The sequence below is a fragment of the Rattus norvegicus genome, chromosome 8 (genome assembly GCF_036323735.1).
Source record: "Rattus norvegicus strain BN/NHsdMcwi chromosome 8, GRCr8, whole genome shotgun sequence".
Classification (NCBI taxonomy): domain Eukaryota; kingdom Metazoa; phylum Chordata; class Mammalia; order Rodentia; family Muridae; genus Rattus; species Rattus norvegicus.
The window spans coordinates 104,234,028-104,258,700 of NC_086026.1; the positions used below are offsets into that span (position 1 = coordinate 104,234,028).

A 24,673-nucleotide genomic window follows, 5' to 3' on the forward strand; every position below is an offset into this window, starting at 1 on the left:
TCTTCAGCTGCCCCCTTAAAGATAAGATCAGGTTTGGTAAATAACAAGACTCTTTGTTCTTCCAAACACAGGAGCTGTTATATAATCAAATCAACTATGGGCCTTCTTCTTATTGGCCTTCGTCTGCAGGCAGTTCATGCAAACCCATTCTGCACTATGCCCAAATCCGAGAGCTCCTCAACGCAAACCATATGAAAGCTTGTAGAATATTTCACCTCAGTGCCTAATAGTATAAAGCCAGTGTCTAAATGGGGCTTGGGGAGTAGTGGGCAAGCAGTAAAGGAATAAGAGTAAGTTACATCTATTGTCTGGCGTTGTATAGACCACAGTATACTGGGTGATAGTCAAATCATGCTGTCACTGATCGGTTAGTATTGGTTTCATGTAGATGGGACACTAGCCTACTTACCTATTAGTATGTCAGGTCCACTTGAGAATAACTCCACATAGATCTTCTTTAAAAGATACTTGGGTACTTGGGCTGATATTCATAGAGAACGGGAGTAGTGATGGGAAGCTCAGATAAATCAGGGAATCATTCCTACACGAGAGGAGGTGTTTTAATATGCTCTTGTCCTTTAAAGCACTGGGGCAATTTCTTTTACATTTGATTAGTGGATAAGTTTTGTTATAACAGCAAAGCCCCTGAGAAATCTGTCCACTGTAAAGAGTAAATTGAATTATTACAAAAGAATTCCAGCCCACACCGTCAAAGGAATTTCAAATAACAGGTTGTGCTACACACACCACAAGCAAAACAGGCTGGTTGAAGCTTTCCATTCTAGATTTAAAAGCTTTTCAAAGTACATTGACATGGTTGAAAATGAGTCAGGGCAAAGAATTAATGTTTGATTTTCATCTTTCCCAAGATAAATTGTTCATTCTGTCTTGTCACTAATAATGACAACACATTTTAAGGCCATCAATCAAACAGCAACCAATGTAACATCTTAATTTGAACTAAATATGTTTTAAACATCAACATTATTTATCAGCTGACTGCTTGCTGGGATATTGATCTGATTGGGGAAAAACCAGAGGGTTGCGTTTTCCTGTCATTTATATTCTGTTGCAACCAGCAGTTGTTTTCAGGGTTCCAAATGGTACAGCTGGAAGAGATAAATATGCTTTAGAGAACACGAACCAAGATGGAAACTTTCCTATGAGTGATATATTAGGCAAATTATATTCAAATAGGAGGCTTTCCCCCCCTTTGCCGAAAAAGACTTCAGGGATCGACATAGATGACATCGTGCTCCAATGTTTAAGTCAGTTCAGGTGAATTTAGGAAAAATAAATATCGTATCTCTGGTTCTGCTGCCAGAGCTTCAGTGTGGCTTCAGCTAAGTCAGTGACCTGACCAGGTCTTGATCTCCACAGTTCTGAAATAGCAAATTCTGGACCAAACTGCCAGGCCGTTTCCTCCGACACTCAATCTAAACTGCTGGAGGTTCTGAAGAATGTTTTAGTTTCACACTTACAGAAAGATGACAGAGAACAGGCAAAGGGGGTAGGCAACCTCTGCACACCTTGTGGCAGGTCCCTAACCTGTGGTGGGGAAGAGTGGACCACAATTCTGTCCCCTCCCAGAAGAATGAAAGCAGCCGAGGTGATTGACAGTCACACACATGCTTTCAAAGGTGAAAAGTCAAGGGTAAAGGTCAGAGGGTCACTCTCAGCCTCTCTCTGTTTGCCAGGGTGAATTTCATAGTTTAATTTCAAAACATATTTTAAAATTATTAGTATTATGTATGTGTTCGTGTGTGTGTGTGTGTGTGTGTGTGTGTGATTTATATGTGTGAGGGTATACATGCTGTGATACATGTAGGAATCAGAGGACAAATATATAGGCTTGGTTCTTTTCTCTCACTTTTATTGGGTTCTGGGCACTGAATTCATGTCACCAGGACTGTGAGGCAAGCACTTTACCCACTGGGCCATCTTGCTGACTCCCTCCCCCTTGGGATCTTGGAAAGATCCCCCATTGTTATTCACCAGAGGATATGTGCATAGTTACATGTGCATGTATATGCATCTCACACATGGTGCTCACATACATGCACACATACTCCATATCAGATCTACATTGATGTAACTGGGCTCAGAGCAGAGAAACTACCTACATTATTCTGTTAATTAGCATATACCTGTTCCTTCAGTAGACATAGAAACTTATTCTGTGGTTTTTACAATATTTAAAATGAAAATCTCGAGTATTTACTTGGGCACCTTCTATGAACTTCTTCAAAGCTTGCAGTGAGCAGCATCAGATGTTATCTAATGCAAGAATCAATTTCTCATCTACTACTATTATTATATTCTGAGAACTATATATCCTAACTTAGAGTGTCTTACTTAATGTAGCCTGGGGTGAGCATCAATGACACCACAGGGACCATATCAGAAATTCAGAATCTTGAACCCCATACTAGCCCTCTCATTCCCTGAATTTGACTTAAACATTGGAGCACAAGATGTGATGGTTTAGAAAAGGTGCGTTGAACCCTGATGGCATCTTAAAACAATGGACAAATTTTAACCACATGATCCTGGAACCCACCTATAGATAGTCTGTCTTAGTTTTCCTGAGATATAACTAGAATCATAGCCTTCAAATGATTCATAATCAGCACTGTAGCCTTTCTATGATTCTAATATGCAGCAAAATTTATGACCCAAAAAATTAGGTGATCTATTAGGGATCTTCAGTGACCTAAAAACTGTGTCCACAGCACATGTATACTTCACTTGTGACAGCCATTTGTCCTTTCTATATTGTGACTCTCTACTCTTCTTTCACTCATAGTCATGTCTGATTCTGGGCAGCCTGATGCCTTCTTCCTCCTGACTGTGACTCCTCCTCTCAGGGTGTGTGGCCCTTTAAGGAGTGTGGTTAGCCTTGTGCTTTCCCTCAGCATGGTACAGGTTTACTTTCCATCATTGACACCGAGTGGCAGTGGATGTAGTAAGCATAATATCAGGATGCCAGGTCAGGTTCTGCCCTGTGTGTGCTTTAGTGTGTGACCAGATTCTTTTTCTCTTCTACATTCCATATTGAATTATGTCCACAGCACATTCATGTTAGGGTTTATGTTAGACTCTTTCAAGGACCTTACGGCACTTCACAGAGTCGTGATCAAGGACAGGCAACTGTGTAGCTCGCTGTAGCAGCAGAAACTAGGGCAAAAACGCAAGGATGAGTGAAGCTTCTGGAGGGTGCCAGAAAGGTGACAGGATGGCGGTAGACATAAGGAGAATGGATTCAGCTTCTTCCAGTGTTCTCAAGATCAAAGACTAGGATCCCATCCAGGATTAAACAAAAATGTGTTTTTATCACAATTCGCTCTCTTCAGTATTTTCTACTCTTGAAAAATCATTGTTAATAGTGGTAGGACCACAGGAAGCTAAGTGTGGAACTGACTGGAAGGAATCATGGGAGACAACTGCAGTACTGACTGCCCAGAGGAGCATCTTCTGGGCTGTGTTTAATCCTGAAATAGATAAGATATTCTCTAACAGAAAGAAAAGATATAGTGATGGACTTTACAAATGTGGGAAACTAAGGCAGAGCTATTTTAAACTGTCTTCTTAGTACCAAATAGTATAGATCAGAAATGCTTTAAAATCTAATTTATATTTTTAGTTTTATCAAATTGTGATAGCTGTCAAACTGAGTCCTCCTCCTCCTCTTCCTCTTCTCTCTCTCTCTCTCTCTCTCTCTCTCTCTCTCTCTCTCTCTCTCTCAGACACACACACACACACACACACACACACACACGAGGGGGCTAAGGGCTAAGTGAATTACAACATTTAGGATGATAATACTCAAAGCCATAGATTATCTAACAAAACCCCTAGTAGCAAGCATGAGAAACCCCTTTGCATTGTTTTCAAGAGGAGTCTAAGAAACTCCCAGAACAATATAGGATACTGCTCTTTCCCTTAGTCACCTTGGAGATAAGTTTCTATCACTAAAGACATCTCACACACCAGGCTCTGGGTTCTGATGATTTGAGCTGGAGCTGACTGAAAAGCTTCCTCCATGAAGGCAACTTTTCATTTATTACAGAAGATGATATGCTTAGGGAGGAATGCACTTAGTAGTCCTACCCAGCTATGATGTCTGTAAACCACAACAATGACCAGCATGGCAAGAGATCCAAGACAATGTAACAGTGTCTTAGCTGTAACCAACAGAAACCTAATTGGACCAAATCCCCACTTAACGGGAGGAAACTCATGCCTGGTACTGGAAATCTAGCCAACTATATGTGGCTAGTGAGGTCATGGATTTTAAAGGAGAATCTACTCTTGCCACATTCCTCAATTAGTATTGTTCTTAACTGTATTCAAAACACTTATTATACTAATAGTGTCGGAAAATATAGATCTCACACCTCATCAAATGATTCCTTTTTTTCCCCAGCAGCATTTGACCATCACAGAAAACCACAACTAGTTAAAAATGTATAGCAACTCCTGCTGGTAAAGTGCTCAGCCCTAATTGATACACCTACAAAATCGTACAATACCTAAGACTTAGGGAAACACTGCATGAAGAGTGTGGGGGAGGGAAAGACTGTAAGCAAGTGCTAGAGGGCCAGGGAGTTTGATAGGAGCTTCTGTCTTCTAGGTGTGACAGGGATGAGAGGTTTCACCCAGAAATCTCAGCAACATGGTCGACTAAACAAGACCTGAACAATTCTATCATCAGGTGGCGTCCAAACATAGATGGGGGGTGGGGATGCCACATATCCCTACCCTTAGAAGTAGTTAACTGCTGGGAGAGGGAAATTAGTTTTTCCTAGGAATAAGTCTCCTGATTGGTTATCCAATAGCAAATAGTTAGCCCTAACCCATAAACATGCTGGTAACACTAAATGAACCCAGCAGGTTATATTAATATGTTTATTCATTTACATGTATCTATAACAACAATGGTTAAAGATGAGGCCATGAGCTTGGGGAGCATAGAGGGTTAGCAGTAGGAGAAAAAGATGATGTATTTATATTTTAATTAAAGAAAAATAATAAAGAGAATTTGTAAGTGGAATTCAACACAGGCAAGCCTTTCTGGTGTCCCAGAAGTAAGTGGCAGATACTGATGGCTTTAAGATTACCAGTGGTTGGGTTTTATTTGTTTGTCCAAGAGAGTTCTTTTGTTTTGTTTTTGGTTGTTGTTGCTGTTGCTGTTTTGTTTATCTGTTTTTCTACATCAGGAAGAAACTGCCTTGAATTGAAAAAGATTTACAGTTCAAAAAAACAATTAGAAGTTGGGCAGCCTACATAGTTCACTAGCACTCTGTGAACAACATCCTTACCTGGGTATATCATTTAGGTTCAAGAGAATGAGAGCTGATGCTTACAGTCTGTCCAGAGCCCTCAAAGACACCCACTTCTCTGTGAACTTGAACTGTACCTCTGACAGACACAGCACTTTCCTTTCAGTTTTCCTGCTTCAGGTGACTTCTCCCTTTCTGAGGGTAGAAGCCATGTGTTGGACTAGTTGTATATTTTTCCAGGACTCAGCAGAGACTTTTATAATAGTGAATGCTTTCTAGCTCCATGGGATATAAGAAACAGAGATGAATGGAAGGGATTGTGAGTTTGACACTCATAAGAGCCATGTAGTCCTACAGATACTCAAAGCCACCATCTGTATATCTAATTGTATATACAGATCCTATAATCAAGTGTCCCTTGTGCCATCTTTAAACTCCTAATCATGATGAACCGAAATTTCTTTTAAACTTTTCTTTGTGGGACCCAGTAAGACATGAGCATCTTCATAGCTTCTTACTCATTTGAAGTCCATTCAAGTCCCACCCCAGCTCTCTGAAGACTTGAGACTCCCTCCTAGCCAGATGCCTAAGAGCTACTTGTCTCCTTTCCAATTTCCAGGTTCTTTTCCACCCACTCTGATCTCACTTTACATTCTAATGGCCCTAAATTAATTGGTCCTCTTGACAGAGTTCAGCTTCTCTGACCTTACAAAAACATCTTATCCCTTTAACTCCTCTGATACACACATCTCTGTTTACAGATTCCTGGCCTCTGTAATGTGCCTTTAATGTCCTTGAAGTAACAGGGTCCCCAAACTTTAGTCATAGGCCTCCTAATGTATGTACTTTCTATACTTTTATCGATAGCCAAGATTATGCACCTTAAATATTTGTTCTAAGGTTTGAGTCTTTTTTTATTGGTTTTTTAAATTTACATTTCAAATGTTATCCCCTTTCCCAGTTTCCTGTCCATAAACTCCCTATCTCATCTCCCCTCCCTCTGCTTTCTATGAGGTTGTTCCCCCACCCATCCCTTCCCGCCTCCCTGCCCTGACATTCCCCTATACTGGGGCATCAAGCCTTGGCAGGACCAAGGGCTTTTCTTCCCATTGATGCCCAACAAGACCATCCTCTGCTACATATGTAGCTAGAGCCCATAGCATCCTTATTTATAATAGCCAGAAGCTGGAAAGAACTCAGATGCCCTTCAACAGAGTAATAGGTACAGAAAATGTGGTACATCAACACAATGGTGTGCTACTCAGCTATCAAAAACAATGACTTCATGAAATTCATAGGCAAATCAATGGAACTAGAAAATATCATCCTGTGTGAGGTAACCCAAATACAAAAAACACACATGGTATGCACTCACTGATAAGTGGATATTAGCCCAAAAGTTCAGATTACCCAAGATACAATCCACAGACCACATGAAGCTCAAGAAGAAGGACAACCAAAGTGCAGATGCTTCAGTCCTTCTTAGAAGAGGGAACAAAAGTATTCACAGGAGGAAATACAGAGACCAAATTTGGAGCAGAGACTGAAGGTCTGAGTCTTAAGCAAATTTCCCACTGATCTATTTTAGACACCCAAGAGTCTGTCTCACTACCTCAGACACAACATTCCTAAAACCAAACTTTGTAAGCTAGAGGTCCCTCAGCTTTCTCCAGAACTCAGAGGCCTGTGGGCCATCTTTATTTCTCTGTAGAGCACTTGGCCACAATGTGAAGAAAATGTGTTAATGAACTGTTACACTCAAAGTATAATCTCCTTGAGAGCAGGGATAATCTACTGATAATTATTTGTTGAATGAAGAAATTCAGTGTTCAAATTATGAATTCCTGAGTGACGAAGTGAATGAAATTGGCTAGGCGACCCAATCCCATGCAACAGAGTATGATTAGAATTGTGAATTCTCTGGTGGGACGTTAGAAAGGAAAAGATACTCCAGTAAAAAACAAAGAGTGAGGCTGAAACCTCTATAGCTTACAAACAAATACATAGAAAAAGATGCCTATTGAAAGGGAAACATTTAGGCACAGAACTCAGAAAGGCATGGGCTGAAGACAGAGCTTAGGGGTTAAGAGTGGGCACTGCTCTTCTGGACAACCGAGTTTGGTTCCCAACACCCACATTAAATGGCTCACAACTGTCTGATTCATGGGTGGGGCCCAAGATCTTCTCTGGGACTCAATAGGTTCCTGTGCTCATGTACACATATTCAAACACACACACACACACACACACACACACACACACACACACACACACAAATAAACCTTTAATAAAATTTGAGAAACTCAGGTGCACTTTGACGCTGAGGTGTGTGGGTCCAAGATTTCCTCACTAGTGAGTGAATTCCACATAACCTATTTCTTGTGCTCAGGTAAATGCGATCCTTCAGAGGATTAGTACAAATAACCCTTCCGTGGCAATGCAAAATATGCCTTTCTTGGTGTTATGGTCACAGTTTGGTGATTTTTTTTTTAAAGAAAAGGAGAGAGAATTTTTTTAAAAAAACACGGAGATTAAAAGGAAATGTTTTGAAATTATCCAAGCAACTGAACATTCTGGAACTTTTTGTTTTGAAACATTCTTTCAGCATTCCTTTAGGTATACAGGCTAGAGAATATAAGACAAGCTGAAGAAATTTAAAATCAGTAAATGTGTCATGAACACCCAGTAAAGTGAGAATGTTGAACATTTCCCCAAATTCTTTTGCCTAGTGCCCCCCATTAGAGTGAGTGACATACTGCCTTTTGTTACTCTACTGAGTGTCATAGATTCCCAACCCTGAGGTTCCAACCTATACGCCATTATCCAAAGGATAGTACTAAGAGAGCATCACACCTCCTGTGAGAACTCAAGTTGAAATCAGTGTTGTAACAGCTGTGTCTGCTGGGGTAGCTCCTGTCAATCTCCACCCCTCACCTTAGGGGTCACTAATTTCCCTGACTCCTGGCAACCTCTGTCTCAGGCTGGCCCTCCTGAGCTACCTGAGAGGCTTTCTATGAAGGGCTGAGAGAGGACAGAACTCTGTGGAATTATGGGACTGCTAATCAGTACACTTTTCAGCCGCCCAGTTAACATATTCATAACTAATTGTCTTTTAATAATGCAGCAGTGACAATAATGTGCTAATATACAAATAGCAAAGTAAGAATAACATTACGGTAAGCAGTGACAGTGACCACTGTTAGATCTGTAAGAGTAAAAATGAGTCATATAAGTGTGTACCGGGTTGGGTTCAGTCTTTTGAAGATTCTTCCTTTCCATCGTTTTAATTAATTAATTATGTTAATTTCAAGGAAGTAACTATGATTTTAATTACTTTATGTCCAGTAGTTCATCTGGAGTAAATTTGAAATTTACATTTTTCAGGCAAATGTGTGTCACCTGCCACCCACACACTGATTTCAAAAGTGTTCCAAAGTCATTGAAAAGCTGTGCTAAGCGTTTGCGCCTGTCCACCCAGATTCAACTCAACAGACGCTCACTGTATGACTATTTAACCTCCGTGACTCCTGATTGTCTCATTTGTGAAGGGGAAAATTACAATGCCTTCCTCAGAGAAGTGGGAGGATTAAAAAGTACAATGGCTGTCTATTGTCTGTAACAGAACTCACTAATGTGCATTATTGTTTGTTTCTACCATGGTTATTATATTTAAAAAATTGGAGAAAGGCAGTAAAGCAGAAGAAAAGTTCACATTTAATTCCCTTTATGTAACTGCTATTAACAGTCATAATGAATCCTATTCTGTTCTCATTTGCGTCCCATTGCTGTGAGATAGTCCGTGACCAAAAAGCAACTTGGGGAGGTGTAGGGCTGAAGTGGAGTGCTAGGGGTGTTAGGGTGTGAGGTGGTCAGGGAGTGGAGTGTGGGTGCTTGGGCCTTACTGGGGCAGGGAGGGAATGAAGAAAAGACAGACAGATGGACATGGAGATAGGAAACTGGGATCAGGTGGTCTGGCCTCTCAGACAGAGAATCTGCAACACCCCAGAAGCACAGCAGAAGAGGGGAGCTGTGTTCAGGTTATAAACACCCAATACAAAGCTAGAGCGGACATTTTCTGCACACACTATCAATACCCACAGTCAGAGACACCCCTCCCCCCACAAGGAAGGCTCCGTCATTTCATTCTAATCCTCATCTTTGGCAGGTTTGGCCATTCCCATGTGGTTCAGGTCCTTGATATGACTGTGCCAATGTCAACAGCACACATCATACACATCATACATACAATAATCTCCCACACTCAGGGCTTCCTCCACTCCTCACCAACAACGATAGCCAGGTCACGCCTGAGACTATGAGCACCTGGCACTCATGCTTGAGGACACACCCTTCAACATCTGGATAAGTCCCGAATAACTGTCTCTTGCCAGGGAGATGGACAGCAGTTACTCAGTCCACAAGGTTAGGGTCTCGGTCGTCCCAATCTGCAGCTAGAAGCCTGGGAAGAGCCACTGGTCCCTCATCCAAGGTGAAAGCTTGCGAGTGCAGGTTCTGTTGTCAGGGAAAGCACAAGCAGTGCTGGCAACTGTGGATGGATCAATTCAGTGGCAGGAAAGAAGGGAGCCCCTTGGACTGTCTAGAGCAGTGGTTCTCAACTTGTGGTTTGCAGTCCCTTTGGGAGTTGAATGACCCTTTCACAGGGGTTGCATATCAAATATCCTGCATATCAGATATACATATTCCAATTCCTAACAGTAGCAAAATTACAGTTATGCAGTAGCAACAAAAATAATTTTATGGTTGGTGGTCACCACATGAAAAATATATTAAAGATTTGAGAACCACTACTTTAGAACACTTTCTTGACAGTTTGTCTCACGTATGCGACAGCTCATCAGTACAGTGGAACACATTAAAGCCATTCTTCCGCTAACATATTATGGTGGCTAAAATCCCCAGCGATGGAAGCAGGCTGTCTCAACTCAAGCCTAAACATCCTGCTTAATTTGCCATGTTAAGCAGGTGTCTGCATCACGCTGTGCCCGCTTTTCTCAGGTGTAAATAGATAGTGTCAACCTTACAGGATCGGCTGCGGATAAAGTTAATTAAAGCATGTGAAGAGGCAGGAACTGTCAACAAATGTTTCCCATCTCCACCTTCACGAGAAACAGTAAGCAGCTCCCTCAGAGTGCTAAGAGCGTCGGACACCAGACATTTCTTGTTTTATTTGCCCTCCAAAGTCCCCATGGGCCATTGTTGTTACCCTAGCTGATGAACAAGATACTGAGGGGAGACAGTTTTAATAATACCCTGACATCATGTATGTATAGCTTGGGTGTGATTGTGACTGCTTAAATGGAGCTCTGTCTGAAATATTCCCTTAATGAGGTAGTTCTCTGAAGAGAATTACAAGTGTCTGTATGACTGTTGAGATCCTTACCATCTAAGAGCTGATATTTAGCCATTTTTTTAGCCATACTCACTGCCTCTGTATAAGTTAAACACAAACTGTAAGTGCACGTGAGGATTTCAAAATCTTTCTGGGAAATGGATGTTCTGCAGTTTCTAAAGAACACCACTGATTTTAGATTATACTGGCTTGTGGGCATGATTTGCTGTGCCACATCTGATCATTTTTATCAGTTTATTTATTCACTGTACATCCCAATTTCAGCCCCCCTCTCCTCCCAGTGCCCTCTCACATAGATCCTTCCCCATCCCCTCTACCCTTCTCCTTTGAGAAGGGGAAACCCCTGGGGTGTCCTGTGTAGTTGTCAAATAGTCCCAGGTCGTCCCCCAACCCTGAGCTCCCCCACTCCAGCACATCAGTTTACTGCAGGGCTAGACACATCCTCCCCCACTGAGGCCATACAAGGTGGTCCAGCTAGGGAAATGGGATGCACAGGTAGGCAACAGATTCAGGGACAGCCCCCCTTCAGTTGTTGGGGAACACGCATGAAGACCAAACATCACTTCTGCTACATATGTGCAGGGGTCCCAGGTTCAGTCCATGCTTGTTCTTTGGTTGGTGATTCAGTCTTTGAGAACCCCCAAGGGTCCAGTTTAATTGACTCTTGTTCTTTCTGTGGAGTCTCTGTCCTCTTCCAGTCCCTTAGTTCTTCCCCCTACCCTTCTACAAGATTCCCTGAGCTCCATCTAAGGTTTGGCTGTGGGTCTTTGTATCTGTTTCCATTGGCTGCTGGGTGAAGCCGCTCAGAGGACAGCTATGCTAGGTTCCTGTCTACAAGCATAGCAGTATCATTAACTGTCAAGGACTGGTTCTTGCCCATGGGGTGGACCTCATTTTTGGCTAGTCATTGGTTGGCCATTCTCTCTATCTCTGTCCTATACTTATCCCTGTATATCTTTTCGGCAGAAAACATTTTGGGTAGAAGATTTTGTGGGATGGTTGCTGTCCTTATCCCTTGTCTGGGAGTCCTGCCTGGCTACAGGAAGTGGCCACTTCAGGATTCACCCCCCCCCCCACTGCTAGGAGTCTCAGCTAAAGTCATCCCCATAGCACCCTGGCTCCTCTTCTTCCCCGACCCCTTCCCAAGTCTTTGGGATGTTGTAGAGATGCCTACCCGCCTCCGATTTCTGTTCTCCGTCACCTGCTGTCCCTACACCTGATACCTGACTACTCCCCTGCCCCTTTCCTCCCCCAGTTTCCTCCCTCCATCCACTTTAAATATTATCCTGAGTGAGGTAACCCAGACCCCAAAGGACACACATGGTAAGTACCCACTTAGAAGTGGATATTAGCTATAAAGTCTGGGATAACCACACTAAAATCCACAGAACCAAAAAAACAAGGAGAGCCCAAGGGAGGATGACTGAATCTTTCTCAGAAGTAGAAATAAAATAGATATGGTTTGACAATCTTTTTATACATCCTTGAAGCTTATCTTACTTTCCATGACATATGTTAGCAAGTGCTCTGTTAACCATTTGCTAGGTGAATGGATTGTGATATTCAGTGAAAATATCCTGCAGAGCTGAGATATCATAGTGGCTGTGCATTGGCAGGATGGTGGTGGTTTATGCACGGTCCACATTCAGAAGGCACACAAGAATGTTCTCTGAGACAGCATGGATTTACACAGGGTCCAGCTCGATGTGTAAAGGCCTTCTGTTTCTCTTTTACAGGTTAATTATGTATGGCTTTGTGAAGGCCATGGTGCACGCTGGCCAGCTGAAGAGCGGAGACTTCCACTTCACTGACTGTTTGTTTTTTGGTTCACTGATGTCTGCTACAGATCCAGGTAACTGTGCAAATAATGCGTGTCTTTCTTTGAAGAGCCAAACATTTAAATTGATGGTTTCTCCACGGGCCGTCATTTTTGTCCCCCTGGTAATAATTCTCCATTCCTCATCATAGGCTGTTGACACATCTGTAAGTGAATTAAATAAAAAGTCAAGAGAGAAAAGGGGAAAAAGTAGGTAATATCAGACAGCTCCGGAGAAATTGGTCAGAAAGCAATCTCCATGGAGGAAGAGACTTTTTAAAGCCATTATTGTTTCTCTCAAATGTAGAGCCATTCTGAGCTGTTGTCCTTGTTTGTCTCTATTCAACACATCTTTCTTTTCAAAAATTATCTGTTAAATAGTTTAAACATTTTTAAAATTGTTTACTATGGAGCTCTTAAAGTTCATTGAAGATAGGGATTAGAGTGAGCACATGTCCTCCACCCCCTCCAGTTTACTATGTGTTGCATTAAAGTGAATTTCAAGTTCCATATTTGGTGCGTAAGTTCCCTGAAAGTGACTGCTGTTGCTGTAGTAGAACCAACAACTATTCGAGGTCCAGATTTAATACTGTGAAAGCTCCCATCACTGTTTAAATATCCTTAGTTCACTTGTTGTTATTGCCATTGCTGGTTCGTTAGTAGTTTATACAAATCATATCCCAAGATGGCGCACGATACACTGCTCTGTCTGCTGAGCGGTGTTTAAACTTAAGATCCTCTCCATCTGCTATGCTATTTATCTGTTGTTTGGAGAATCAGTGATAGTTTCAGGAATAAACTGAATATGGTCCCTTAAAATGTCCCTGTGTGCCCAGTGTTTCTGGTGGTGAAAGCTAGAGGCTTAATCAGAATCAGGTTGGCCCTGATTCCTTTAAAAATGATCCTGGGACTATCCCATCAGAAGACAACGGTGACGGGTGCTTCTGCCGTCAGCTTGTCCATCATACCATGAATTGGCACGCTAGCAAAGATGGCCAGACTGTACCTGAGGGTGAACAAAACTGGTTTCTTATTTGAGACAATGAAAGAGAAGGCTCAATGGCGGTGTGCTTGCTAGTTTTGTGCCAACTAAGCTGGAGTCAATAGAGAAGAGACAGCCTCAACTGAGGGGAAAAAAGGTCTCCATGAGATTGGCTGTAGGTAGGCAAGACTGTAGGACATTTTCTTAATTACCAATTGATAGGGAAGGGCCCAGCACATTGTCAGTGGGGGGAGGGCTGCTCTTAGGCTGGTAGTCCTGGGTTCTATGAGAAAACAGGCCGAGAAAGCCATGAGGAGCAATCCAGTGAGGAGCACTCCTCCAAGGCCCGTTTGAGTTCCTTCCCCGAAGTCCTTTGATGATGAACAGTGATGTAAAATCATGAGCCAAGAAAACCCTTTCCTCAAGTTGCCTTCCTCCTGGTATTTCACCACAGAAGACAGCAGGGACCAATGGCTGTCCCAGAGGGTGTGGTATGGGAAGGCTTTGTGATGGGACGTGCGTTTCCATTTGTGATACTTAAAGGTTTAAGGGGTAAGGACTTCACCTGGATTAATTGTCAGGAAGTAAAAGTAATTCCGTAATTACCCACTTGGTTGTGTCTTATCTTAAAGAGGGAAGACCAGACTAAGCCTAATCTATAATTGATAAAGAAACCATTTCCCTCTTCGTGGTTAGAATAGCGGATGTTCCTCAGTTTGGCTTGGATACTCATTGTGTTTAGGGATGATTAAGGAGTTGTCTTGATCTTGTTCTACCCCACCCTGGTTACAGAGTGTCCTTACCTGAGGCTGTTCTGTGGAACTGTCTATGTTCAACAAAGGAAAGGAAGAGCCAGGGGATAGGAGCAGCCAACACCTCTTGGCCAGTATTGCTGGCATCAAATGGGTTATAGATGCTTATTCTCAGGTTCAACCTCAGGCCTCAGAACGTAACAGTGAACTTAGCTAATTCATAGGCTCAGACAGTTTGACAAGCTCTATTGCAGCTCCCTGTCTACCTGGGCTGCTCCAGTTCCCACTGATGGTTACTAGTTAATCCAGTAGAGTCTCCTCAAAAAGTTTCCCAGGTCAACCATTCAGGCACTGCACAGTGTAGTAGCAGCAAGCAGGAGGCAAACAAGGCAAATGATCGATAATTTCCTCTAATTTACTAATTTCCACGATAATGTGTTGTTTCCATGGCATCCTCTACATGTTGTCACCAAAACAGGTTTTTAAAATACATCTTCCTGAATGCATGGATTTTAACATAATTGTGTTTCAGTCTATGCTAGCTAGTCTTTTTAATGACTAAAATGCCTTTTTTTCAAAAAAGGAAGTTCATGTTTCTTCATGTTTCTCTTGTATCTTTTTGACATGACCCTAGTGATCTTTGATTAACTTCTTGCATTTGAGTAGTTCTAATGTTCTAGCCTTATCATCTATGACTTCTGTGCCTCAATTCAAAAATTAGCCATGTCTCCCATGAGCCTGGATCTTTTGTTGATATTAGTTTCCTTTCTCTTTAGTCCCCTCATAGCTGTTCATCTATCTCTTGTTTCCGTGGATTTGAATATTCTGTTATCTCACATAAGTGTAACTTTTAATATGTAATTTATTGTTTATCATGGTTCTATGTGCATAGTACAGAGCCTGTGTTATTTTATTCCTTTTTTGACATTTTTTATTGGATTTTTTTTTTTACACTTGGATCTTTCAAGAAGAAAATTTGTTTAAGCACCAGTTTTGTTACTAAGTGTTGTCATTACCATTGGATAGGTCACTCTTTTTAGACCATCTGGGTTCAGGCAGTTATATCATAAAATTCATTAAAGCTATACCATAAATTGATCAAAGTTATACCATAGATTCATTTTAATATTTTCAGCTCTGTTTTAGGATTATAGAAATTTTATTATGATGCCTTGAATTTGAATGTACATTTGCATTTTTCTGCCTCTTTTTCCTCCTCCTGCATTAATATAATTTTTACTTGCTTAAAATATACATTCTTAAAATTATCTCACATACATTATTGCTAAAAATATAACAACTGAAAATGGCTTAAGATTTCATGTGGTTATTTTTAGCCTTTGAGTAGACCCCACTTGGGATGTAGTTAAAAGTTTTTTTTCTGTTTTTAAATCACTTGACATGATTCCAACGTGTGGTTAAGCCCCAAGTCCATCACAATAATGTTTTTCTGGTTCACTGTGCTTTTGTTGTTTTGTCTTAGAATTGGATTAAGTATCTTAAGGATTTAAAAACAAACAAACAAAATCATACTGGTATGGGGTTAAAGAGCCTTAGCTGCTATTCTTGTCTGCTCTGCCCTAACTTCTGAGACATTTTGGTAGTTATTGGGTTAAATTTCTATTCTTAAGTTTAGGCTCACAAGCAAACATAGTCACCTTCTAATATATACTATGCTATACCATCTCTTTGTCTTAGTTTTGTTTAATTAACAGTAGTTTTTAGACATTGGCAACAAGCAAAGATCTCTCTTGCTCCCTTTTATAGCTGCGGAATAGGCCACTATTTAGCCAATGCACCACCAATTGGGATTTGAAGGTGTTTTCTTGTGCTTTTAATTTAGTAATGGTGCAGCAATTAGCAGCTCTTAAATGAACAGCTTTTCACACACTTCCAGTGCGTCTTTGAGATCGATTTCTAGAAATAGATATTCCTAGACACTAAAATTCTCCCCTGGACTGTACACCAGTTTGCATTCAGCTAGTGATCTATGGTGGTTTATTCTCCTCAAAGACATGGCCAGGCAAACTTAGGATCCCCCATACGTTACAGGATTTACATCTCCCCGTGGTCTGCCCAAGCATTTCTCTTATTATGACTGAGACTGTAACATTTATTTACATGTTAAGGGGGTGTAAGAAGGGTACCCCCCAGCCTCTGGTTTGGAGCCACGGTGTAGATGAGCGAATCAGAGATCCATGTGGTGTAGAGAGACAGATGGCTCCATCCCCTTGTCCAGGGATACCTTGGCTATTCCACCACTGCCAGGAGATTAACGTTGCCTTTTTCAGAATGACTCCACACTACATCACATGGCCCGGGGGAATGCAGAGGTGGCCTGGCAATGGCAAGAAGCAGAAGCTCACAGGAAAGGATTTCATCCTTAGTAGTTTTCAAGCTAGTTAGGGCTACACCAGCTAAATATGAATAGTGTGCCTTTCAGTGTTGGGACAAGTTTCAGGCCACCTTTACCCACGCGCGTAAGGTGGAAAGCACCGTGTCTGTTGTATTGCAACTCTGGGTTTTTAGCTGCAGCCTGAGTGTGTTGAATTCTGACAGACTCAGCTGTCTCCAAACATGTCTGAGTGTGGCCAAGCTTTGGTCCTTCCTTACTGGTGATATTCCCAAGATTATATTTTAACAACACAGAAAACTGACTGAAATGGGAAGTGGGGGTTAGGGGAGAGGCGGGATCCAGCCTCGCTCCAGCCTCGTAAATCGCTATTTGCCTGCCTTGTGTAAGCGGCTGAGTGGAAGAGTCCTTTAAAATAGACCGTTGGCTTGCAGCCAGGAGGAGACCCCAGGGCACGGTGTCCACCTTCGGTGTCTGGCGTGCACAGCTGTGCGACTTTGTGTAGTCGCTTCAGTTCCTTAGATTTCACAGGTTCCTGCAGGTAGAAGATGCGCAATCTGTCTTCCCGCCTCAGATGGAGACACCGCTTCTTCATCTGTAAAACGGAAGTTATGGCTCCGGCTCTCACCGCTCTTCCAGCTCTAACGGCATGTGATTCTAATTTCTGTGAGATTTCTCTCAAAACAAACTTTAGTTTTTAAGAAACTAGAAAATCGAGACCCGGTGAGAGAGAGACCCAACCGCCTGGTCAGGTGGGCACTCCTGAGGCTGCAGAGCGGAAGAGACCACCAACACTGCTCACCCCTGCCCACATCCCTGGCCCAAGAGGAAACTGTATAAGGCCTCTGGGCTCCCGTGGGGGAGGGCCCAGGAGCGGCAGGACCCCTGCCTGAGACACCGCCGGAACCTGAAGGAAACAGACCGGATAAACAGTTCTCTGCACCCAAATCCCGTGGGAGGGAGAGCTAAACCTTCAGAGAGGCAGACAAGCCTGGGAAACCAGAAGAGACTGCTCCCTGCACACACATCTCGGACGCCAGAGGAAAAAGCCAAAGACCATCTGGAACCCTGGTGCACTAAAGCTCCCGGAAGGGGCGGCACAGGTCTTCCTGGTTGCTGCCGCTGCAGAGAGCCCCTGGGCAGCACCCCACGAGCGAACCTGAGCCTCGGGACCACAGGTAAGACCAAATTTTCTGCTGCAAGAAAGCTGCCTGGTGAACTCAAGACACAGGCCCACAGGAACAGCTGAAGACCTGTAGAGAGGAAAAACTACACGCCCGAAAGCAGAACACTCTGTCCCCATAACTGACTGAAAGAGAGGAAAACAGGTCTACAGCACTCCTGACACACAGGCTTATAGGACAGTCTAGCCACTGTCAGAAATAGCAGAACAAAGTAACACTAGAGATAATCTGATGGCGAGAAGCAAGCGCAGGAACCCAAGCAACAGAAACCAAGACTACATGCCATCATCGGAGCCCAATTCTCCCACCAAAACAAACATGGAATATCCAAACACACCAGAAAAGCAAGACCTAGTTTCAAAATCATATTTGATCATGATGCTGGAGGACTTCAAGAAAGACATGAACACACTTAGGGAAACACAGGAAAACATTAATAAACAAGTAGAAGCCTACAGAGAGGAATCACAAAAATCCCTGAAAGAATTCCAGGAAAACACAATCAAACAGTTGAAGGAATTAAAAATGGAAATAGAAGCAATCAAGAAAGAACACATGGAAACAACCCTGGATATAGAAAACCAAAAGAAGAGACAAGGAGCTGTAGATACAAGCTTCACCAACAGAATACAAGAGATGGAAGAGAGAATCTCAGGAGCAGAAGATTCCATAGAAATCATTGACTCAACTGTCAAAGATAATGTAAAGCGGAAAAAGCTACTGGTCCAAAACATACAGGAAATCCAGGACTCAATGAGAAGATCAAACCTAAGGATAATAGGTATAGAAGAGAGTGAAGACTCCCAGCTCAAAGGACCAGTAAATATCTTCAACAAAATCATAGAAGAAAACTTCCCTAACCTAAAAAAAGAGATACCCATAGACATACAAGAAGCCTACAGAACTCCAAATAGATTGGACCAGAAAAGAAACACCTCCCGTCACATAATTGTCAAAACACCAAACGCACAAAATAAAGAAAGAATATTAAAAGTAGTAAGGGAAAAAGGTCAAGTAACATATAAAGGAAGACCTATCAGAATCACACCAGACTTCTCGCCAGAAACTATGAAGGCTAGAAGATCCTGGACTGATGTCATACAGACCCTAAGAGAACACAAATGCCAGCCCAGGTTACTGTATCCAGCAAAACTCTCAATTAACATTGATGGAGAAACCAAGATATTCCATGACAAAACCAAATTTACACAATATCTTTCTACAAATCCAGCACTACAAAGGATAATAAATGGTAAAGCCCAACATAAGGAGGCAAGCTATAACCTAGAAGAAGCAAGAAACTAATCGTCTTGGCAACAAATAAAGAGAATGAAAGCACACAAACATAACCTCACATCCAAATATGAATATAAAGGGAAACAATAATCACTATTCCTTAATATCTCTCAATATCAATGGCCTCAACTCCCCAATAAAAAGACATAGATTAACAAACTGCATACGCAACGAGGACCCTGCATTCTGCTGCCTACAGGAAACAACCTCAGAGACAAAGACAGACACTACCTCAGAGTGAAAGGCTGGAAAACAACTTTCCAAGCAAATGGTCAGAAGAAGCAAGCTGGAGTAGCCATTCTAATATCAAATAAAATCAATTTCCAACTAAAAGTCATCAAAAAAGATAAGGAAGGACACTTCATATTCATCAAAGGAAAAATCCACCAAGATGAACTCTCAATCCTAAATATCTATGCCCCAAATACAAGGGCACCTACATACGTAAAAGAAACCTTACTAAAGCTCAAAATACACATTGCACCTCACACAATAATAGTGGGAGATTTCAACACCCCACTCTCATCAATGGACAGATCATGGAAACAGAAATTAAACAGTGATGTCGACAGACTAAGAGAAGTCATGAGCCAAATGGACTTAACGGATATTTATAGAACATTCTATCCTAAAGCAAAAGGTTATACCTTCTTCTCAGCTCCTCATGGTACTTTCTCCAAAATTGACCATATAATTGGTCAAAAAACGGGCCTCAACAGGTACAGAAAGATAGAAATAATCCCATGCGTGCTATCGGACCACCATGGCCTAAAACTGGTCTTCAATAACAATAAGGGAAGAATGCCCACATATACGTGGAAATTGAACATTGCTCTACTCAATGATAACCTGGTCAAGGAAGAAATAAAGAAAGAAATTAAAAACTTTTTAGAATTTAATGAAAATGAAGATACAACATACTCAAACTTATGGGACACAATGAAAGCTGTGCTAAGAGGAAAACTCATAGCGCTGAGTGCCTGCAGAAAGAAACAGGAAAGAGCATATGTCAGCAGCTTGACAGCACACCTAAAAGCTCTAGAACAAAAAGAAGCAAATACACCCAGGAGGAGTAGAAGGCAGGAAATAATCAAACTCAGAGCTGAAATCAACCAAGTAGAAACAAAAAGGACCATAGAAAGAATCAACAGAACCAAAAGTTGGTTCTTTGAGAAAATCAACAAGATAGATAAACCCTTAGCCAGACTAACGAGAGGACACAGAGAGTGCGTCCAAATTAACAAAATCAGAAATGAAAAGGGAGACATAACTACAGATTCAGAGGAAATTCAAAAAATCATCAGATCTTACTATAAAAACCTATATTCAACAAAATTTGAAAATCTTCAGGAAATGGACAATTTCCTAGACAGATACCAGGTATCGAAGTTAAATCAGGAACAGATAAACCAGTTAAACAACCCCATAACTCCTAAGGAAATAGAAGCAGCCATTAAAGGTCTCCCAACCAAAAAGAGCCCAGGTCCAGACGGGTTTAGTGCAGAATTCTATCAAAACTTCATAGAAGACCTCATACCAATATTATCCAAACTATTCCACAAAATTGAAACAGATGGAGCCCTACCGAATTCCTTCTACGAAGCCACAATTACTCTTATACCTAAACCACACAAAGACACAACAAAGAAAGAGAACTTCAGACCAATTTCCCTTATGAATATCGACGCAAAAATACTCAATAAAATTCTGGCAAACCGAATTCAAGAGCACATCAAAACAATCATCCACCATGACCAAGTAGGCTTCATCCCAGGCATGCAGGGGTGGTTTAATATACGGAAAACCATCAACGTGATCCATTATATAAACAAACTGAAAGAACAGAACCACATGATCATTTCATTAGATGCTGAGAAAGCATTTGACAAAATTCAACACCCCTTCATGATAAAAGTCCTGGAAAGAATAGGAATTCAAGGCCCATACCTAAACATAGTAAAAGCCATATACAGCAAACCAGTTGCTAACATTAAACTAAATGGAGAGAAACTTGAAGCAATCCCACTAAAATCAGGGACTAGACAAGGCTGCCCACTCTCTCCCTACTTATTCAATATAGTTCTTGAAGTTCTAGCCAGAGCAATCAGACAACAAAAGGAGATCAAAGGGATACAGATCGGAAAAGAAGAGGTCAAAATATCACTATTTGCAGATGACATGATAGTATATTTAAGTGATCCCAAAAGTTCCACCAGAGAACTACTAAAGCTGATAAACAACTTCAGCAAAGTGGCTGGGTATAAAATTAACTCAAATAAATCAGTTGCCTTCCTCTATACAAAAGAGAAACAAGCCGAGAAAGAAATTAGGGAAACGACACCCTTCATAATAGACCCAAATAATATAAAGTACCTCGGTGTGACTTTAACAAAGCAAGTAAAAGATCTGTACAATAAGAACTTCAAGACACTGAGGAAAGAAATTGAAGAAGACCTCAGAAGATGGAAAGATCTCCCATGCTCATGGATTGGCAGGATTAATATAGTAAAAATGGCCATTTTACCAAAAGCAATCTACAGATTCAATGCAATCCCCATCAAAATACCAATCCAATTCTTCAAAGAGTTAGACAGAACAATTTGCAAATTCATCTGGAATAACAAAAAACCCAGGATAGCTAAAGCTATCCTCAACAATAAAAGGACTTCAGGGGGAATCACTATCCCTGAACTCAAGCAGTATTACAGAGCAATAGTGATAAAAACTGCATGATATTGGTACAGAGACAGACAGATAGACCAATGGAATAGAATTGAAGACCCAGAAATGAACCCACACACCTATGGTCACTTGATTTTTGACAAAGGAGCCAAAACCATCCAATGGAAAAAAGATAGCATTTTCAGCAAATGGTGCTGGTTCAACTGGAGGGCAACATGTAGAAGAATGCAGATCGATCCATCCTTATCACCCTGTACAAAGCTTAAGTCCAAGTGGATCAAGGACCTCCACATCAAACCAGACACACTCAAACTAATAGAAGAAAAACTAGGGAAGCATCTGGAACACATGGGCACTGGAAAAAATTTCCTGAACAAAACACCAATGGCTTATGCTCTAAGATCAAGAATCGACAAATGGGATCTCATAAAACTGCAAAGCTTCTGTAAGGCAAAGGACACTGTGGTTAGGACAAAACGGCAACCAACAGATTGGGAAAAGATCTTTACCAATCCTACAACAGATAGAGGCCTTATATCCAAAATATACAAAGAACTCAAGAAGTTAGACCGCAGGGAAACAAATAACCCTATTAAAAAATGGGGTTCAGAGCTAAACAAAGAATTCACAGCTGAGGAATGCCGAATGGCTGAGAAACACCTAAAGAAATGTTCAACATCTTTAGTCATAAGGGAAATGCAAATCAAAACAACCCTGAGATTTCACCTCACACCAGTGCGATTGGCTAAGATCAAAAACTCAGGTGACAGCAGATGCTGGCGAGGATGTGGAGAAAGAGGAACACTCCTCCATTGTTGGTGGGATTGCAGACTGGTAAAACCATTCTGGAAATCAGTCTGGAGGTTCCTCAGAAAATTGGACATTGAACTGCCTGAGGATCCAGCTATACCTCTCTTGGGCATATACCCAAAAGATGCCTCAACATATAAAAGAGACACGTGCTCCACTATGTTCATCGCAGCCTTATTTATAATAGCCAGAAAATGGAAAGAACCCAGATGCCCTTCAACAGAGGAATGGATACAGAAAATGTGGTACATCTACACAATGGAATATTACTCAGCTATCAAAAACAACGAGTTTATGAAATTCGTAGGCAAATGGTTGGAACTGGAAAATATCATTCTGAGTGAGCTAACCCAATCACAGAAAGACATACATGGTATGCACTCATTGATAAGTGGCTATTAGCCCAAATGCTTGAATTACCCTAGATCCCTAGAACAAACGAAACTCAAGACGGATGATCAAAATGTGAATGCTTCACTCCTTCTTTAAATGAGGAAAAAGAATACCCTTGGCAGGGAAGGGAGAGGCAAAGATTAAAACAGAGACTGAAGGAACACCCATTCAGAGCCTGCCCCACATGTGGCCCATACATATACAGCCACCCAATTAGACAAGATGGATGAAGCAAAGAAGTGCAGACCGACAGGAGCCAGATGTAGATCACTCCTGAGAGACACAGCCAGAATACAGCAAATACAGAGGCGAATGCCAGCAGCAAACCACTGAACTGAGAATAAGTCCCCTATTGAAGGAATCAGAGAAAGAACTGAAAGAGCTTGCTTGAAGGGGCTCGAGACCCCAAAAGTACAACAATGCCAAGCAACCAGAGCTTCCAGGGACTAAGCCACTACCTAAAGACTATACATGGACTGACCCTGGACTCTGACCCCATAGGTAGCAATGAATATCCTAGTGAGAGCACCAGTGGAAGAGGAAGCCCTGGGTCCCGCTAAGACTGAACCCCCAGTGAACTAGTCTATGGGGGGAGGGCGGCAATGGGGGGAGGGTTGGGAGGGGAACACCCATAAGGAAGGGGAGGGAGGAGGGGGATGTTTGCCCGGAAACCGGGAAAGGGAATAACACTCGAAATGTATATAAGAAATACTCAAGTTAATAAAAAAAAATGTATTTAGTGAAAAAAAAAAAAGAAACTAGAAAATCAACCCAAAGCCAGCCCGCTGGAGAGTTCGAGGTTCTAGCCCCACTCAGCAAATGCTGCCATGATTTCAGATCGCAGAAGCCTATAGCGAATGAGCAGGAGCCCTGGGTTCCCCTCCTTCACTGAGAGCTAATTGTTATATTAAAACGCATTGAACCCACTCTCTGCTAAATTGGTGTAATTTAAGGTCTTCAATAACCTTAAAACACTTAATCTTACCCCACAATTATTCATTTATTGCCTAAATTCTCATGACTCACTAATTTATGAAGGAGAACTTGTGCGCTCCAGCTTCCCGCTCCTTGGACTTTTTTAAATGAATCCTTTCCCGTTTAGCTGCATCCTAGCCGGGGTCATTACCTACTCATATGTATCTGTTAGAGAAACACGTTCAGGCCCTACATCTTCTTGCCACTTCCGACTCTGACTCTCTGCAGCTACTTTGGTTTGCCTCAGCTGGTGAATCTCCTAGTTTAGCCAGGAGGATTTGACCGTAATTTGATTAATTCCACATGACTGGTGAGACACAGGCTGCTCCTGGGGCAGTGAGTGTATAGCTAGTGTCAGACCCCGAGACAGTATAGGCTAGACAGAAAGGGTCCAAGAGCATCTGTTCAATCTGTGAGTCAGCTTCCTTCAGGTAAATTCGGAACAAGGGAATCAAAAAGATGGGCAAAAACAAAGAAATTTAAATGCTGTAGCGAAAGGTCCCGACGGGGAGAATGAAAGTTTGCCTTAATAATCCCGCTTTCAGGCTTTCAGGTAGTGAAGCCTGTGAGGAAACCTACTGTTCTCTCTTTCCCTGGATCATCCTTCAGTGACTTGGGACCTTTTGGTAAATTTAGAATACCCAAGATAATGATTTTGACTCAGAAGATCTAAATGCCCTTACAGGCTGGTAGGTAAGATACAAGAGGCGTCTTTAAGGTCTGTGAAGAGACAAGGAGCCCCCAGCTGAGCCACAGGCCTTGAATATGGCTGTCCCT

The 24,673-nt window shown here is 41.8% G+C and overlaps 1 protein-coding gene and 1 long non-coding RNA gene across 5 annotated transcripts in view; one reads left to right on the top strand and one right to left on the bottom strand.

Annotated features, from left to right (window-relative positions):
- Positions 1 to 24,673, top strand: part of Slc9a9 (solute carrier family 9 member A9) — a 563,666-nt gene that overhangs the window by 121,749 nt on the left and 417,244 nt on the right. For both annotated transcript variants that reach the window (XM_063265800.1, NM_001271438.2), the window contains exon 5: positions 12,390 to 12,505. In XM_063265800.1, the coding sequence (XP_063121870.1) occupies positions 12,390 to 12,505 (116 nt within the window). The remainder of the gene's footprint in view (positions 1 to 12,389; positions 12,506 to 24,673) is intronic.
- Positions 1 to 24,673, bottom strand: part of LOC134480215 (uncharacterized) — a 66,264-nt gene that overhangs the window by 32,460 nt on the left and 9,131 nt on the right. For 2 of the 3 annotated variants that reach the window (XR_010054449.1, XR_010054451.1), the window contains exon 1: positions 410 to 543. The exons of the other annotated variant lie outside the window; for it this stretch is intronic. This is a non-coding gene — a long non-coding RNA (uncharacterized LOC134480215). Of the gene's footprint in view, positions 1 to 409; positions 544 to 24,673 lie in introns of those variants that run through there. 3 annotated transcript variants of the gene reach the window in all.